Source organism: Rhodofomes roseus (genome assembly GCF_022264815.1).
Source record: "Rhodofomes roseus strain CIRM-BRFM 1785 chromosome Unknown C8Q71scaffold_5, whole genome shotgun sequence".
NCBI lineage: Eukaryota > Fungi > Basidiomycota > Agaricomycetes > Polyporales > Fomitopsidaceae > Rhodofomes > Rhodofomes roseus.
The window spans coordinates 1295269-1311967 of NW_025952961.1; the positions used below are offsets into that span (position 1 = coordinate 1295269).

General features: G+C 52.2%; 2 protein-coding genes across 2 annotated transcripts; one reads left to right on the plus strand and one right to left on the minus strand.

The window, feature by feature from the left end:
• Window positions 1-3243: 3243 nt before the first annotated feature.
• C8Q71DRAFT_855426 (uncharacterized protein) lies at window positions 3244-5659 on the minus strand (the record flags this gene model as incomplete). The annotated part of the gene is made up of 4 exons (XM_047927174.1): window positions 3244-4661; window positions 4718-5296; window positions 5348-5427; window positions 5478-5659. The coding sequence occupies 4 exons, from the start codon at window positions 5657-5659 to the stop codon at window positions 3244-3246; spliced, it is 2259 nt and encodes a 752-aa protein (XP_047781792.1).
• Window positions 5660-8601: 2942 nt separating this feature from the next.
• C8Q71DRAFT_855427 (uncharacterized protein) lies at window positions 8602-9950 on the plus strand (the record flags this gene model as incomplete). Its single annotated transcript, XM_047927175.1, has 6 exons — window positions 8602-8817; window positions 8866-9112; window positions 9166-9183; window positions 9233-9429; window positions 9479-9619; window positions 9672-9950. The coding sequence occupies 6 exons, from the start codon at window positions 8602-8604 to the stop codon at window positions 9948-9950; spliced, it is 1098 nt and encodes a 365-aa protein (XP_047781793.1).
• Between the last annotated feature and the right edge of the window lie 6749 nt (window positions 9951-16699).

Below are 16699 nucleotides of genomic sequence, written 5' to 3' on the forward strand. Positions count from 1 at the left end.
ATCTGGATTATATTATGTTTACCAGTCATTGTCGGATTGCAGGAGCTCCATCTCTTTAGGAACTTCTCAACCTTATCTATTGTCGGGCTCCAGATAGCAGCGTTGTGGGTGTTGTTCCCGATCCAAGCTCCCAGGATACGGACTGCCTCGCCATCCTTCGCAACGTGGATTTGTTCAGGTATTTGCTCGTCTTCATCGTCGTCGGGGTTTATTCTCCTGGATTGTATTACTGCTGATCTGTATGACTGGCAACCAACCGGTATTACCTCGGTTTTCCCCGTGTTGAAGCGCGCTCCCGAAGCAGCGCACCATGTGTTCAGGATGGACCACAGGTCAGTCCATCTATCCGTTTGGGATAGGAAGGTCGATGTGTCATCAGCAAACAGAGTCGTTATTAGACGTTCAGCGTATCCCGGTATGCGGAACCCTCGGAGGTCCGAATTCCGCAGGGCGCAGGCTAGCGGCTCGATTGCCAGGTCAAACAGGAGACACGACAGTGGATCGCCTTGTCTAACTCCCCGTGTCACACGGAAGGAGGAGCTGGATTCCCCGTTAATGATGACAACTGTAGTTGCGTCTTTGTACAACTCTCTTATTCGTTGTATGAATGATTCAGGTAGGCCAGCCTTCTTCAGTACTGCCCATAGATATTCGTGTCTGATCCTATCGTATGCCTTTTCTTGGTCCAGGGCTACTATCACTCCATTCTCCTCTGTTGCCTCCGCGTAGTCGACCATTGTCCTACAGGTCTGTGTCTGATCAGTTATCTTTCGTCCTGGGATGAATCCCGCTTGGTTTGGATGTACCACTGACTTTACTACAGAGGCTAGACGGGACGCCAGGATCTTGGTATACAGCTTGTAGTCTGAGTTCAGCACCGTTATTGGTCTGTAGTTACTGACATCTCTTCTGTCCTTTTTCTTATATATAGGACACATCCAGCCATCGGTGAAGCCTGAGCAGGGATCAACACCGAATTTTTCTATGTCTCTATATACTAGCAGCAGTAGGTCGATACCGTTGAAATTTGTACCGCTTTGTTCTGATGGGTTATCATCATTGTATAGAGACTTCCACAGTTCATATGGAATACCGTCCGGTCCGCTGGCTTTCCCAGACTTAGACTTTTTCAGTGCTGATTCGATCTCGGGTTTGCTTATCGGCGTCTTCAAGGTCTCCTTCTCATGGTCCTGTAGTACGGATTTCATCTCGTTAGTGGCGCCCAGAATGCGTTCCGATGCGGAGCCATCATTTTGTGTATGTTCGTCGTCGTTTTGTAGTTTGTCGTGGTAGTTTCGCGCAAGCTCGGCCATCTGGTCCGACCGGTTAACTGTTGCTTGGGAGTTGGGGAGCCTCAGGGAGTATATAATGTCTCGCGGTCTCTTTTCCCTGTTAATACTCGACCAGTATTTACTGATTGACTCCGCGTTTAGGGCGTACCGGGCTGTTGTCGATTCTCTGATGTGCTGGTATCGTTTCCGCTCCAATTGGATTGTGCGATCGAGTAACACTTCTACCTCGGTGAGTAGCTTGTGGTTGTCCGCGTAGTCTGGGAGGTTTTGTATTCTGTTGACCTCCTTCGTCAGTTTCTTGATGGCCGCATCTAACTTCGGGGCCTTTTTCTTCATCATTTCTCGTGCTGATGATATTAGATTTGATTTGAATTTCTTGTATATCAACTGTGGGTTGTTCGTTGCGCTTCGTTGGTTTGGTTCGGCGCACTTACGAGCCTCCAGGAGAGCGTTCTCGCCCATTACTTTTGTTGTTTTGAGGAAGTTAATATCATCTATCAGCTGGAGGGGTATTGACCATCTGCCCTTGCCGACATACGGGGCATGTTCTGTGCTTATCTTCGCAAGTACTAGTCTGTGGTCGGTAGGTACGCAAGTCGTCTTTATTTGCCATGTGTGTGACGAGTTCAAGATGTTATCAGACGCGTATATGCGGTCTATTCTCGACCTCGATGCCGAGGCTCGCTGCGGGAATGAGTAGTCTCTCTGGGTCGGCTCTGACGCGCGCCATCCATCTCGGAGACCCAGACTTAATAGCAGGGTGCCTAGCGCTTCAGTTGCACCTGCGTTATCTTCACGGGGAGGAATACGGTCAATTGAGTCTTCCGTGATGTTAAAGTCGCCAAGCATGACGTCGGGTTTGTTTCCTCGATGGTTCTCATAGTATTCTGTGATATTTGTCCAGAAGCTTTTGTTCAGGGTAGGGTCGTTTGGTGCATACACGTTTAGAATGGTTATCATTTGCTCATTGTGCCAACGCGTCCTGATTGATAGAGCTCTCCCTGGTATTACTGTTGTTGTCGTTACCTGGCTGACATCCACCAGTTCTCTATTCAGGACGAAGGCCGTCCCTCTGTTAGGAGTCCCGTTGGCTACATGCATTCGTCTTCCGTACAGTCTATGGATCATGTCTACAGCTTCCGTGTCTAGGTGGGACTCTTGTAGCGCTATTATGCCAATCCTATCGTCGCGTAGGAGTTGGTTCAGCGAGTTCCACTTGTTGTTTGAGATGCCAGTGAGCTGGCCTTTCCCGTTCATATTGAGCGAGGCTACTGTTAGTGTTGCCTTCGTCTTACGGCCCCTCTTTCGTGCCGAAGTTTGGATAGTATCTATCCCGTCATTGCTGGGGAGGTGTACGCTACCCTCTGTGCCCAGCCTGCTTGCGCCACGGAGGGTCGCCCTGCTCTCCGTTCCTTCCGAGGGGTCATTGGAGCCTCTACGGGCAGGGGGCGTGTCAGCTCCTAGCCGTCCGGAAGAGCTTTGGCCTTGTGTCTGTAGTACATCCGTGTGTGGGGTTGATATTTCGTTTGGCGCCGTTGCTAATCATACTTGCCGCTACAACGATCCACGGCAAGAGGAGACTGCTCCTGAGTCTCTCAGGGGACATGCTAGTCCTCGCAGGTGGCGAGGGTGTCGCTTAAGCCTCTCGGCGGGGCAAGTCTAGTAGTGCCCCTCAGTGTTCGCAGTGTTCTTGGCTGAGATCGTGCACACGGTGGCTTTCCTGTCCCGCTATGCGGTCAGTAGATTTGGGCACACCGTTAGTCGTGCTGATATCAGTCGTTCCAGGTCGAGGGAGTGCGGTCAAAAGGGTGACATTCAAGAAAACGGTGGTACACAGCATGAGGCAGTTTTAATATCGTACAAGAGTCGTAGCGCATACGTTGCAAGTGCTCGTGTATACTGGGGTAGCGTGCAAGATCGTTCCTGTAGAGTTTACGACTGTTCATACGAGTTAGAAGCCACGGCCACTAGTTCCACGCCCACGCCCGCCGCCACGTCCCCTCCCACCACGAGGAGCGCCTCGGGCGTTGTTCGCCTGCTGTTGGAGGAGAAGGTGCGGCGGCGGTTGGTGCCAGCCAGGTACATAACGCACAGAGCAATGGCCAGACGTATGTCCCAGGGAGTGGCAGTAGCCGCAGTAGGTGCGTCCAGTGAATGGGACAGGATGGCCGTACGCAGTAGAGCCAAAGCCGTGCTGACTGATCGCTTTGCAGAACAGTAGCCAGTCCTGCCAATCGGCCGTGGGGGGGGTGATGTGGATGAACGCGACCGGCTCGGAGAGGTGCGCGGTAATGCTGCAAGTGACGACGTCGACGTCGACGGAGTCTAGAATCTCGCCGAAGGCATCGTCCCTCGTATAACGTTTCCAGCGCCCGCCCTTCGCGATGTCCCTAAGGAGAACGTCAATTATCACCTTCTGGATGTCCGAATCAAGGAGCTCGCGGCGGACAATCGCGTCGTAGTCTTCCTTGGATTTAGCGCGGAAGCGGAAGGTGAGGCGGAACGCAGCGCATAGACGGGGGATCTCGTGGGTCCAGGCCTCGAAGTTAAGGGAGATCTTCGTCGTGCTGAGCCACGCAGCACGGATGAGAGCGGCGCACCATTTGTCGGTCAGGCCGTCGATCAAGTACCAGACGGGGTCCTTGTTCGCGGGCTTAGGAGTGCTCGCGCTACGTAGCGTCTGTAGAGGCTGTGCCGGCTTGGGTCCGTGCGCAGGGATGACGAGTACGTCCGGGATTTGAGAGAGGCGGAAGAGGATGGAGCCAATCTCGTCGACACGCTCGCCGATACCGGGCCCCTCCGTACCTAGCTCTCCAACTTGTACAGCTACCGTTGGTCTCTTGCGGACAAGCTCCTCCCAGGCCTTAACCTGCCCTGGGTCCATGTTCTTCTTCTTCCAGTCGATGTGGTCACCCTGTACGCGCCTGTAGGTACCCGCGGGGGCTACGACGATGTCGGGGTCCTGCATTATGATGTTGTAGGGGTCCGGGGATGGGGTTCGGGCAGGTTCTGGCTGGTCACGACGCCTCGTAGCGCGTGCTACAGAGTAGCGTCCTCGGCCGCATTTGTGGCGAGGAGGTGTCGGGCTGCGACCTTCAGAGGACGACTCGCGGGGTGCGGTGCTACGGGGCGCAGTGCTACGGGGTGCAGTGCTGCGGGGCGTCCTTTCGTCATCGCTCGTCTCGTGGATATTGCGAGGGGTCTGAGGCGTAGGGGATCGTTCCTCGCGTCGCTTGTGGCTCGTCCTTGTCGAAGGTCTCGACGGGGCCGCCGGCGTTGCAGTCCTAGCGCGCAGGCCGCGCGACTGGGTGGGAGTACGTGGGTCACGCGATGAGGCTGGGTCTTGTCGCAACGGGAACGGGTGGTCCGCTGCGAGGCTCATGCATTAGCTTGGACTCTTCTGGCTAACGCAGTGGGTAACACACCGTATATGCCTGAGTTCTCGTTCGCGCTCCTGCGGCCAGATCTCCTCGCAGACGACGAGCTAGGTCTAGGGGTCGTCGGCGCGACGGGCTGTGAGAGGTCGTATGATTGGGTAGGGCCCGCGCGAGAGTCACTTCGGAGGAAAGCGGGCTGGCCGAACTGATCAGCGCGGAGGTCGACGGTGGTGTCGATGTCCATGTCGCTCCCATTGTCCGTGGGTTCGTTGTCGTCGAAGTTCATCGTTGTGGCAAAGTAGGAAGGGGAGGGTGAGCTTTGGCCGAAGATTGGGAGCGAGTTCGACGGGAAGGCGGTCGGCGGCGGTGCACTCTGGTGTTTGTCCGATGACAGGTCGTCCCCACCGTCCTCTGAGGCGACGCGGCGGCGCTTCCTTGGTTCGAGTTTCGGGGGCGAGGGCGGCACAGGGGAGCTGGCAGCAATCACGGCCGGGGTCGGCCTTGGGCCGGCTTCCTTAGCCTTCCCTTTGCCCTTCTTGGTCTTATTCTTCTTTGCCTTCTTCGACGGCTGGACGGTTGCCCATCCTTGGTCATTGTCGTCCTCGGGTTCGGGCTCGACGGTCCTCTCTGTCGTTGTAAGTTAGCAGACGCAAGGGGGACGCGGTGTTATAAGCGTACGCGTGAACGGGGCCACGTCCGGGGACGCAATTGACTGTGGGGTCGGCGGGGGTGTGGCGGGCGTCGTTCCACCCGGGGCGCTGCTGACTTCATTTAGACAGTAGTTCGTGTTTAGTAGTGTAGCACTTACGCTGCTCCGCGTGAGTTGCTTCCCGGCCTAGGGGACGGAGGCCTCGCCGCCATCTGGGCGTAGGTGGGCGAGGGAGCTCTGTTGTTGTTCAGGGGTCCTCCTTGGGCACCAGAGGCGTTCTCCGGCCCTTCGGGGCTCGACTGCAGGGAGGCGGGGGCGACGTTGGTAGGAGGCTGAGACATGACAGAAAAATGCACGGTAGCAGGAAGACGAAGTAGCGGGGATGCGTACTGAGAGTTACTGCTTATTGGGCACTCAGAACTCGGTTCGTTCTCCAGCCTCTTTTTAAGTCTCCCTAGCAGGCCCATTTTTTTTGTCGTCGCGGGAGGCTGCGGTCAGTGGGCAGCATCCTGGATCCCAGCTGTCGTGCAGGTGCCAGGAGTGGCATGGATTGAAATTGATTCACAGCATCGTGTCCTTGCGGCGTCGGGGGCGTGGCTATATCGATGGTCTTTGTTCGTCGTTTTGGAGATGTGGTCTCCTAGTTCTGCACGGAGTGGTTGGGTCCTTGCGGGAGCGAATAGAGTTATGTCAGTCCGCTGTCGAGGGGGATGGGCCGCCGCTGGCTTCTGCCCCGTAGCGGGCACCTTTCCAACCAGCTGTCGTTAGTTTCAGGGCATTCTGTAGCTTCTTTCTGGAGCTGGTTGGTTGAGGGTGTTATTGTCGCGCGTTGTTCTCGTACAGGGTGTCATTAGCTAAGATCCCTGGCGTCTTCAATTTAATCATACTGATGCTCACCAGGGTCGCATCGCGCTCGACGTCAGTGTCTCCCGAAACTGTGGGTTCAAAGTATACCGGACAGTCCTCAGTTACGGCGTCCTTGTGTGTCCGTATAATCAGTCTAGGAGTGTGTTGTTGGTCAGGTAGTGGCCGGTAATTCCAGCTGAGGAGGTCCGAGGGGGGAACGGTTGGGGTCGCTCATGGGCAGGCGTCGGTGCATCAGTAGAAGTCCGATTTTGCTAACGGTTGCTAACGGTTGCTGACGCGCTGACGGATGCTAACGCAAAAGCGTTACAAACCGTCAGCGTGTCACTCAATGCTCACATCTGTCAGTCATTAGCAAAAGGCGCATTTTGCTAACGGCTTGTGATACGTAGCTACTGACACGCTTACTGCCAGTGAAGTCTCACGGAATTTTCGTGTACCGGGGCTTGCAGGCCCACGAACCATAGCAATGCCATAATCTACATATCTAGCTGTCTACTGAATGCTGGCGCTTCAGGCTCGCATTGGAGAGCTTCACCGCCGGTGTTGGCGGTGAACCGCGAGTTTACCTATCGCGCGGTTACATGTGGGGGTTGGCGCATCTGCACCCGCCCCCGCCGTTCTCTCGCCCTCCTCCCCATTTGTCCGCTCACGCTCACCCATTCCGACCCTCCCCGCTCACTCCCCCTTGCACCCGCCCGTTCTTGCCGCGTCCCGGCCCTGCCCACCGCTGATGCCATACCCGTCCGTGCCCAGTCCTCCGCGTGCCCTCACCCGTTCTTCCGTCACGCACGCGCGGTCCGTTTTAGCGGTTGCGATTGCGTGCTGGGCATTCGCCCGGCGTGCTCGTCGTCGCCATGCATGTCGTCGTCGCCTGCGTGTGCCCGCCCACCTGCGTGTGTGTTCGTCGGCCACGTTTGCGTGCTGGGCATTCGCCAAGCGTGCTCGCGGTTGGCGTGTACACTGTCTGCTGGTTGTCCGCCCAGTGTGTGCGCTGACAACTTGTCGGCCATGTTTGCGTAGTAGGCATTCGCCCTCCACGCTCGCAGTCGGCGTGTGTTGCGCGTGCCCCGGCCCTGCCCAATGTCGCCGTCGCCGGTCTTTTGCTCACACGCGTGGGGTCCGTTCGTCGGCCGTGCTTGCGTGCTGGGCATTCGCCGAGTGCGCTCGCAGTCAGCGTGTGTGCCGTCGCCCATTGCTTGCCCGTGTTCCGCGCGGGGTGTCCGCTTGTTGGTCGCGCTCCGACCATGCTGGGTCTTTGCCCAGTGTACCCGTGGTCGCCGGTGCTCGTGTTGTATCTGTCGGCTACGTTTGCACGTGTGGCATTTGCCCGCGTGCTCGTCATCGCTGTGTACTCGCGTGTTATCGCGCTCGAGACTAGAGGGCAGGGCTTGTACTCACCTGTCCTCGCCCTCAAGCTGTCCCCGTCGCCTTGTGGCGCTTTTGAACACCCTTCTTGCAGGCTGCGGTGGTATTTGCACCGGCGTCGAGGATGGTATGCCTTGCACGACGGTGTTATGGACTGGGATTGCTAACTTACCGAGTACTTACTTAGTAACAACCGTCGGTAGTTACGTAATCGTAGTCGCCTTAGTTAAGAAATGAATTGAGGATTATCTCGTTGTGAAGAGGATTAACACAACGATTTGAGTGATCGACTTATGAGGTTTAGTCGATCGAGAATCGATTTCGCTCAACAAGTTCACGCACTAAGTCCGGAGTGGCACAGTAGTGCCTACGTTCTTAATGAAGCTAAGAAACTTGGTTGAGCAAAGTAAGTCGGTTACGACTTTAGTGAATAGAGCGTTACAACAATAGTTGAGGATGCCACTAAACACGAACCCGACTCTAACCGTAGATCGATGAAGCTTACTCTTACCGAACCCTTCAGAGTAGCGCGAGGCTATACTAATGAAGGGGTCAAGGTAGATCGACTTAGCGCACGGCTATAAGTACGATCGACCTTAGTATGTCCAGCGCGGAGCTATGGACGATCGAGTGGCTCACACCGATAGATTGAAGTTCAAGAGAGTGTTATTTGTCTGGTCACTACCACAGTGTTTAAATACATTCCAAACGTACTAGAATATTCTACAAGAGAACAATAGCCTTTCCAATGTCCTCGGTCGAGTACCCCGTATACTCATTGTTCTTAGACCGAACCGATCGGCTTTAGTTCGGTTGCCCTTGCCGAGTCTAGACAAGTCGATCCCTCGCCCGAGCGATCTCCGGGATCAGCTGATACTGACTCTAAAGGGTAAGTAAGGACTTGTACCGGAAAGGAAGGTCTTCGCCGTAAGTCACGTGTCAGCGCTTAACCACTTTGACAGGCTTTCGCGACTTAGGCAATCCCTTTGACGTTAGGCCTACCTAACATACCCCCCCTTGCCTAGGATCGCGAACTAGCTTAATCCTTACTATGGTCGGCCCTGTGACTTACGATGGCTTTGTTGACTATATGCGATCGGTCGGCAAGGCAAAACACAAAAGGGTCGATCGAGTTCTTTTCCATGATCCTCCACCCGACTACTGGACTGGTGCTCGACTATATCGACTTCAGGAAACGGTTCGGTACGTCATCCTCGGACCATGGGACTGGCGCGCAATAGAACGAATCTTGATGATCCATATTTTTGTAAGTCGATCATTAGACCTCCTCGATCATTGAACTGATCGAAGTAAGACCGATGACTGGCTGGACTCACTAAATTGGGACGAGCATCCTCTTCCTTCTATCCTGGAGGATGTTTGGGATTACCAATGGCACGACGATCCCGAAGATGGCCTTGGCTGGACTAGATCGCTCCAGAGCTATATGGCTCGACACGGTCATCCGGTTGACCAATGGGATGTCCCGATCCGCGAAGGCGATCCGATCTCCGTGGTTCAAATAGACGCCGCGGCGCGGTCATTCGTTCACCAATGGATCGGTGAGTCCTTGAACTCTCCTTGTCTTCGACTTCCTCTGGCTGACCTCCTTTAGCTGGGTCTCGCCTCTTCAGTGAGTCTCAGTTGAGGGCCTCCCCGAATTACTGACGACTTGCTTCTAGCCGAGGATCAAGATACGACCGGTTCCTTTACTCCAAGTCGAGCCATGTCTCCCGTCTCCTCCAGATCGAATAGTCCTGAGCCTTCAGAGATGGACTTCAAATCTCTGACCAAGCTGGGAATCGAAGAAGCGGCTCTTCTTCCTCCAAACGGAGTCGATCCCGACTCCAATCCCGAGTTCTTAGGTGACGGAACTTTGGTGAGTACTCAAAGATTGACCGCTTATTCCTACTGACCGTGACAATCAGTATAAGGCCGAACTTCGCTGCGCAAAATGCCTTAAGAGCCGAGGAAAAACCACAATCCCGTGCTTCGTCCGGGATGGACTGACTGCATGTGCCGAATGCAACCGCAAAAGAGTCGGTTGCAGCTTCGTTAAGGACCACCCGGTAAGGACTTCATTTTCTGACTTGACTGATTCTAACTCTTCTTGTTGACTAGACTGCTAGTCGATCGAGGACTAGAAAGAATCTACCCAGAAGAATCTCTCCTGAGATCGGCTTGCCCGGGGACGAAGAGTTCGAGGAATGGAGTGGGCTGGAAGAGGAACGATCCGTCCAAGTCGATCGATCTTCCTCCGAGGAGATTGATGAAGACGTCAGAATGACTGACGAAGAATCGGACGAGATCGAGGACAGTGAAGACAGCGAAGGGGAAGACGAAGAAGAAAAGGAGGAGGAGGATGAAGAGGTCGAGGAGGAGGAGGACGAGGTCACCTGACAAGTTAACACATACTATATCTGGCAACAGTAATGGGGTACAAATAAAGATTATTTGTTTTTTCCTGGGATTATGAGTATATTACCCTACTTACAACAGATGCTGTGGTCAAAGTCATATTGTCAGGGATTTGGACATATTTGACCTGTTAAGGTTGAGAGACAGCAAAAGAACACTTAAGCATGCAAAGTGAGACAAGAAGCCTGCCCTTGAGCAAATTATGAGTCTACACAAGGTCTGCAAGGCAACAGATAGTGCCAAGAAGAAATGAGGCCAGTCTGAGAGCCCAGGGATGCACAGGGGCTGGGCTAACAGGGGGCAGCAATTGCAGATTTCTCTAAGTCCAGAAAGATAGTCAATATAGGTTATTGTAGAAGGGAACAAGCACAGGGACCTATGGTGTAGTGGTCACAAGTTTGTGCTGGGAGTGTGGGAAATTAGTTTAGCAGGTCAGGGGTTCAATTCTGGGAAATGGCAGATTATTTTGGGCGACGGTCGATAAGGTAAGTAGTCGATCGACTTTCCTTAGTTCTGGTTAACTTCTTGTTTGTTCCAGGAACCCCCTCGCAAGCGGCTCAGGACTTCTCCTGAGGTTGAGCTGCCCAGCCCTCTGATCGGTCCTTCTCCTTTGACGGGCTTGTCCCACCTCGGTCCTCCCTCGACTGAAGCGTCAAGCTTCCCTTCGCCTCTCTCTTCGGCTCTTCGACCGGTCGAAGCTGGACCCGGGCCTTCCTCTGCAACCACTCACATGCAACGGGTGATTGAGTCTCAAGGCCGCACTCTGAACGATCAAGCCGGTTTAATCACCGCTCTTCAATTGGAGCTTGATCAACAGCGATCAGCGTATACGGCGCTCCAGGCTCAAGTAACGTCCTTGGAAGCGCAGAATCAATCGCTCCAGTATCAACTCGGTCGTACTCAGGGTAAGATTGAACACCTTTCTTTTGGACCATACTGAATGACTGAATCTTGAATAGCTTCGAGTTCTTCAACCGGCAAGGGAGTTAGCGGTAAGGGGAAAGATCGTGCCTTCTGATCGGTCTAGAAGTCTCTTTTAGAATAATCGTAGATAGTTGCTTTCCTCGTTTTGTATGCTGTTATCGCTGTCGTTGTAGTCTTGAATGAATCATGCTTGTCTGAGTCATTGAGCGATGTATAAGCGAGAAAATTGCAACCATCTGACTGTATTCATACACGGAGATCGATCATCACCCCCGAACTACCCCCCCTAAGACTTTAAGACCGTAATCCTTCAGTCTACATCGCATGATCTTCTTCAACCATCAACTCGTCAAAGTCTTCATCTTCCTCGACCGGGTCAGTCATGACTCCAACCTCAGCAAACTCGACTTCCTCCTCGATCGTCTCGAGTCGATCGATCGGAGCAACCGAGCGTCCTAGCATGTCTTGCTTGAAGGTGCTGAGTTCGACCTCGGTCGGCTCCGCAATGCGTCTAGCCGACTGGCGGGGATCGACCGTGCGCGCAGTCAAGACTTGATTGCGTGGCGCAATTCCAAAGTACGGCGAGGTAGGACGGTACTGTTCCTCGTTACCTCTCGCCAGAGTGGGATGAAGGACGAGTGCGCGGACGGGGTTTCCTTCGGCAGCCCATTCAGGCCAACAGATCGATCGGTAGTACTCGATCAGGCCACGTTCTCCATGTTGAATGCGCTGGAAGACGTGGGGATTATTGCAGCTAACTCGGACGAAATTCGCGGTCCAAGTGATTGCGTCAAGCCCGCAACGTTGGGCCCGAGCGATCGTGTTGCAAGCGGCTTCGCGGCTAACAAAAGGGCTTTGGAGTAGGTTGAAATCGCGGTAGAAAGGGTGTAGTAGCCAGGATGGAGGATCGGCTAGCCCTAACTCGCGGGCTACGTCGAGGACCGACTGGTTGATACGCATTTGCCCATGCGTGATTGCCAGAGCGATCCAGATCGCGTCGGCGTACCCGTTCTTAAGAACGACTGCCCCGTTTCCTCCGGGGTGCTCGAAGAACATGTTGTCGTCGGGAGTCCAGGTGAAGAAGTTCCCCACGAACAGGGTCGTCTCGGCGAAGGGGTTTACTGCTGAAAGAGCTCCCGGGTCGTTCAGCGGGGCGATGATGTCGGCACTTTGAGGGGCAATAGACAGCGACATGAGAGTTGGACTTGCTGGAGTTGGAAGGGCACATTGGCTGAAGAAATCGGTTGGAAAGGAGCGTATTTATATGGATGGCCGCAGTGAGCCACTCCACCGTTGGAGCATAATGCAGCAAAATTCACAGAATTAAACAAAGAGATAGAGTATTCCTTCGCTTAGGTCGCTTAGCTCGACCTTATTGTTGACCAGAATGGTCAGACAATCTTCCTGGTGGCACAATCGAGTAAGGCCTAGACTCGATCTTGCGTTGTTTCCACTCCTTCACCACCTCGGGTGCGTTCCTTAATCGACCCTCTGGTAGCCACTCATCGGATTCCGGTCCGTATCCGACCCATCGAACTCTGTACTCGAGTCGACGTCGACCGTTAACCTTGCGTCGTCGTTCATTGACGATGCAGTCGACCTCATACTCAGGTAGTTCATTGAAATCCAACCGATTAAGTCTCTTGATCGGTCGGTTCCCAAATTCGGCCGGAGACGCATTGTACTGCTCCAAATGCGCGATGTTTATTACCGGGTGCATTCCGTATGACTCGGGTAGTCGAATCCGGTATGCGACGGAGCTGACCTTGTCGATAACTTCAAAAGGTCCATCGTACTTCATAAGAAGCTTGCGTCCTCGGCCAGTCTCTGCGCGAAGTAATTCCAGCGAGTGAACGTTCAGGACTACTTGATCGCCTACTTCAAACTCGACTTCCAGTCGTCCCTTGTTATAGGCTCGCTTCTGATACACCTGGCCTAAAAGTAGAGCTTCTCGGGCTTGGCGACGATCAGCTTCAAACCTAGTAGCGAGATCGACTGCGTTCGGATGAGTTGAGTTTCCAATTTCTTGCTGAACGCTCTCGGGAGAGTGAAGCAACTTGCTCGCCGTGATCGGGTGATATCCTCGTAAAAGATAGGCCGGAGCAAAACCGGTTGCAGAGTGCGGAGTCGAGTTGTATGATAATTGAAGTGGACCTACATGATCGGACCAGTCGTCTCGGGTCGGTCCAATGTACGCTCGCAAGGAAATCTCCAACGTCTGATTGAGTACTTCTGTTTGACCGTCCGCCTGTGGATGGTATGCCGTAGTAAGAGATCGTTGAATATCCATAAGTCGACAGACTTCCTTCCAGAATTCACCTCGCCAGCGGATATCTCGGTCAGAAATTATCTGTCTCGGCAGACCGTATTCCTTGAATACTTGGTCAAACAAGAGCTTAGCTGTTTCCTTCTCAGTGATCTTGGTAGTAGTAGGAATGAATAAGCCATACTTCGTAAGCTTATCTACTATAACCAGGATATTGTCAAACCCTGAAGAGTTCGGCAATTCCGGTATGAAGTCCATTGTAATGACTTCAAACGGCTGAGTTGGAACTGGGATCGGTTGCAGTAACCCGACTGGTGCGTGTCTCCTCGGCTTGGATTTTTGACAAATATCACAGGTAGAGGTATATCGCTTAATGTCTCGAGACATTCCCGGCCAGTAGTACGTTGTGGCCAACCGATTGTACGTCCTGTGGTAACCCGCGTGGGCTCCTTCCGTTTCTCGATCATGGGCCTCCTTCATGAGCTCGAGCCGTTCCTTCTGAGGAATGCAGAGTCGATTATTACCCAAGGGATCGGTGAAGTAGACCAGACCGTTTTCACCAAGACTATACTGAGGATACTTTGAATTGGTTACGCTTTCCTCTGTACGAAGCGTCTTTACAATCTCTCGATAGTGACTGTCGGACTGATACCCCTCAACTAGTTGTCGGTGGTATTGTTCCGATAGTCCGACTACTAAAGAGTAATTGCAAGCCGCCTGATAGACGATAGACGGTTGGTCTGGGTCGATCAGAACTGTCTCCTCAAATATTGGATGGTCGTTATCGTCGGAGGATAGAGTTTCACAAAATCTGGACGCGACTTTGAGAAGCTTCTCCTCGAATTTGGGGCTCAAGGACTCGTACATATCCTTTAGCGGGTCATCGACTTCGTCCTTCAAGGACAGAGACGTAGTCGGATCGGTAGAAGGTCCTTGCTCAATTGGAACACGTCTTCTCAATCTTGAAATGGGATCGACATTAGAGTGAACTCGACCGGCTCGATGTATGATCTCCATGTTCGGGTAGGCCGAGAACACCGTTCCCCAAGTCAAAAGTCGACGATTGACGTTCTGGAAGGTCTTACTCATCAGGAAAAACACTTCTAACTTCAGCAGTCTTGAATGAAGAACACCTGATCTTATTCAATCTTTCACAACTTGTGTTCCTCAATTAAGTGCACCATGTGCATGAAGACTGCTGAAGTTAATTATAGTACCTTTGAGAAATTTGTCTTGTGCCCAAGTTGGAAGATATGCAACTTTAGTTCTGCAGATTAAGACACATAAGTACACATTAGTTGGAAAATGACCTCTTAACTAGAAAATATGCATGATGAGATGTCAGATTGCTCAATATGAAGACTTCACCAAGATTTCACCTGACAAGTTAACACATACTATATCTGGCAACAGTAATGGGGTACAAATAAAGATTATTTGTTTTTTCCTGGGATTATGAGTATATTACCCTACTTACAACAGATGCTGTGGTCAAAGTCATATTGTCAGGGATTTGGACATATTTGACCTGTTAAGGTTGAGAGACAGCAAAAGAACACTTAAGCATGCAAAGTGAGACAAGAAGCCTGCCCTTGAGCAAATTATGAGTCTACACAAGGTCTGCAAGGCAACAGATAGTGCCAAGAAGAAATGAGGCCAGTCTGAGAGCCCAGGGATGCACAGGGGCTGGGCTAACAGGGGGCAGCAATTGCAGATTTCTCTAAGTCCAGAAAGATAGTCAATATAGGTTATTGTAGAAGGGAACAAGCACAGGGACCTATGGTGTAGTGGTCACAAGTTTGTGCTGGGAGTGTGGGAAATTAGTTTAGCAGGTCAGGGGTTCAATTCTGGGAAATGGCAGATTATTTTGGGCGACATTTTTGCATCTGGGATGCCTGTTATGACAGCATATGCACAAACACAGCAGAATCATGAGAGAAGTCACCCCAGTAATGATGAAAAAACATCATTCTTGCTTGGAATGAGTGTTTACTTTGGTTACTTAATGGAACTTAAGTAAGACAATTTAAGAAATCGACTTACCTTAAGGCTCTTGTGGCACATAGTGACACATAATGTCACTTTTGGCTCTCCACAAGACCACTTAAGACATGAACGTTTTTCCTGATGCTCCAAGTTAACGCAGCATGATCGGTAATTGCGAAAACCTTTGACCCTTCCAGATATCCTTGGAATTTGATTAAACCTTCCTTCAGAGCAAGGGCTTCGCGCTCGGTCGGAGAGTAGTTCCTTTCAGCGGGTCGCAGAATTCGAGACCAGTATGCAATGACTCTTTCGACATGAACGATCGTATCTTCAAACCGATCGGCCCACTTGGTCGTTCGAGGGACGTCATTCTCAACCTTGGATACTGCTGTTACAAGGCTAGGAACCGCTTCCTTCGCTTCGTATGATCGTAGCAATCGATCATAGAGTCGCGTTCCCTTCAGGTCCTTGATAGCGATCGGCTGAACTTGCTGTAGGATCGCAGCAAGGCCGTAGTCGCAGGCATCAGTATACAGTCGATATGGTCGACCCGGTATTGCATACGCTCGGACAGGAGCATTGGTCAAGACTTCCTTGCAGAGCTCAAACGCTTCTTGATGACTCTGATTCCATTCCCATTCCTTCTTATCCTTCTTCAGCAACTGAAAGAGAGGAGCGGCAATCCATGCATAGAATGGAACATACGACGAGAAGTAGACCATCATACCTAAGAACGTCTGCAGTTCCTTGACGTTCCTAGGTTCAGCGAGATCGATTATTGCGTCGACTTTCTCTTTATGGGTCGATATTCCTAGCCGTGATACCTTCTGACCCAGAAGCAGAAGCGACTGATATCCCAGGTGGCATTTACCGGGCGACAGCGTAAGACCAGCTTGCTCAACCGATCCGAATACTCGATCGAGATGCTCAATGTGTTCCTCCAGTGTATTGGAGTATACTACTATGTCGTCGATGTATACCAAAGCGAAAACCCAAAGGAAAGGAGCGAGAATATCTTGCATAACTCGCTGGAACACGCTCGGCCCATTACGAAAACCGAAAGGCATGCGCCGGAATTGATGCAAACCTCGGTGCGTCCTGAAAGCGGTCTTCTCCTTGTCTTGCTCAGCCATTTCTAGCTGAGTGAATCCGGAGAGAGCGTCCAAGGTTGATAACCATTGCGAACCGGTCAGAGCTTGAAGAATTTCCTCCTGCTTTGGGAGGGGAAACTCATCTGGAATGACTTGCTCGTTTAGTCGTCTGAAGTCGATTACCATTCTCGGTTTAGAGTTACGGTAGACTATGAATGCGGGCGCTCCCCAAGGACTAGTCGAGGATTCAATTACACCAAGTTGAAGCCATGAATCCATTTGAGCATCAATGACTTCTCTCTTGGCCGGAGAAGAAGGAAAAGGAGGTAAGGAGATCGGTTTAGCGCCTGGCTTAAGCGGTACTTCCACCTTAGCGTTGTAATGTCCGAGTCGACCGTTCAGGCTGAACGCAAGCTTGTGCTTGGACACTACTTCACCGATCTTAGCTTGATCGGTTGGACTCA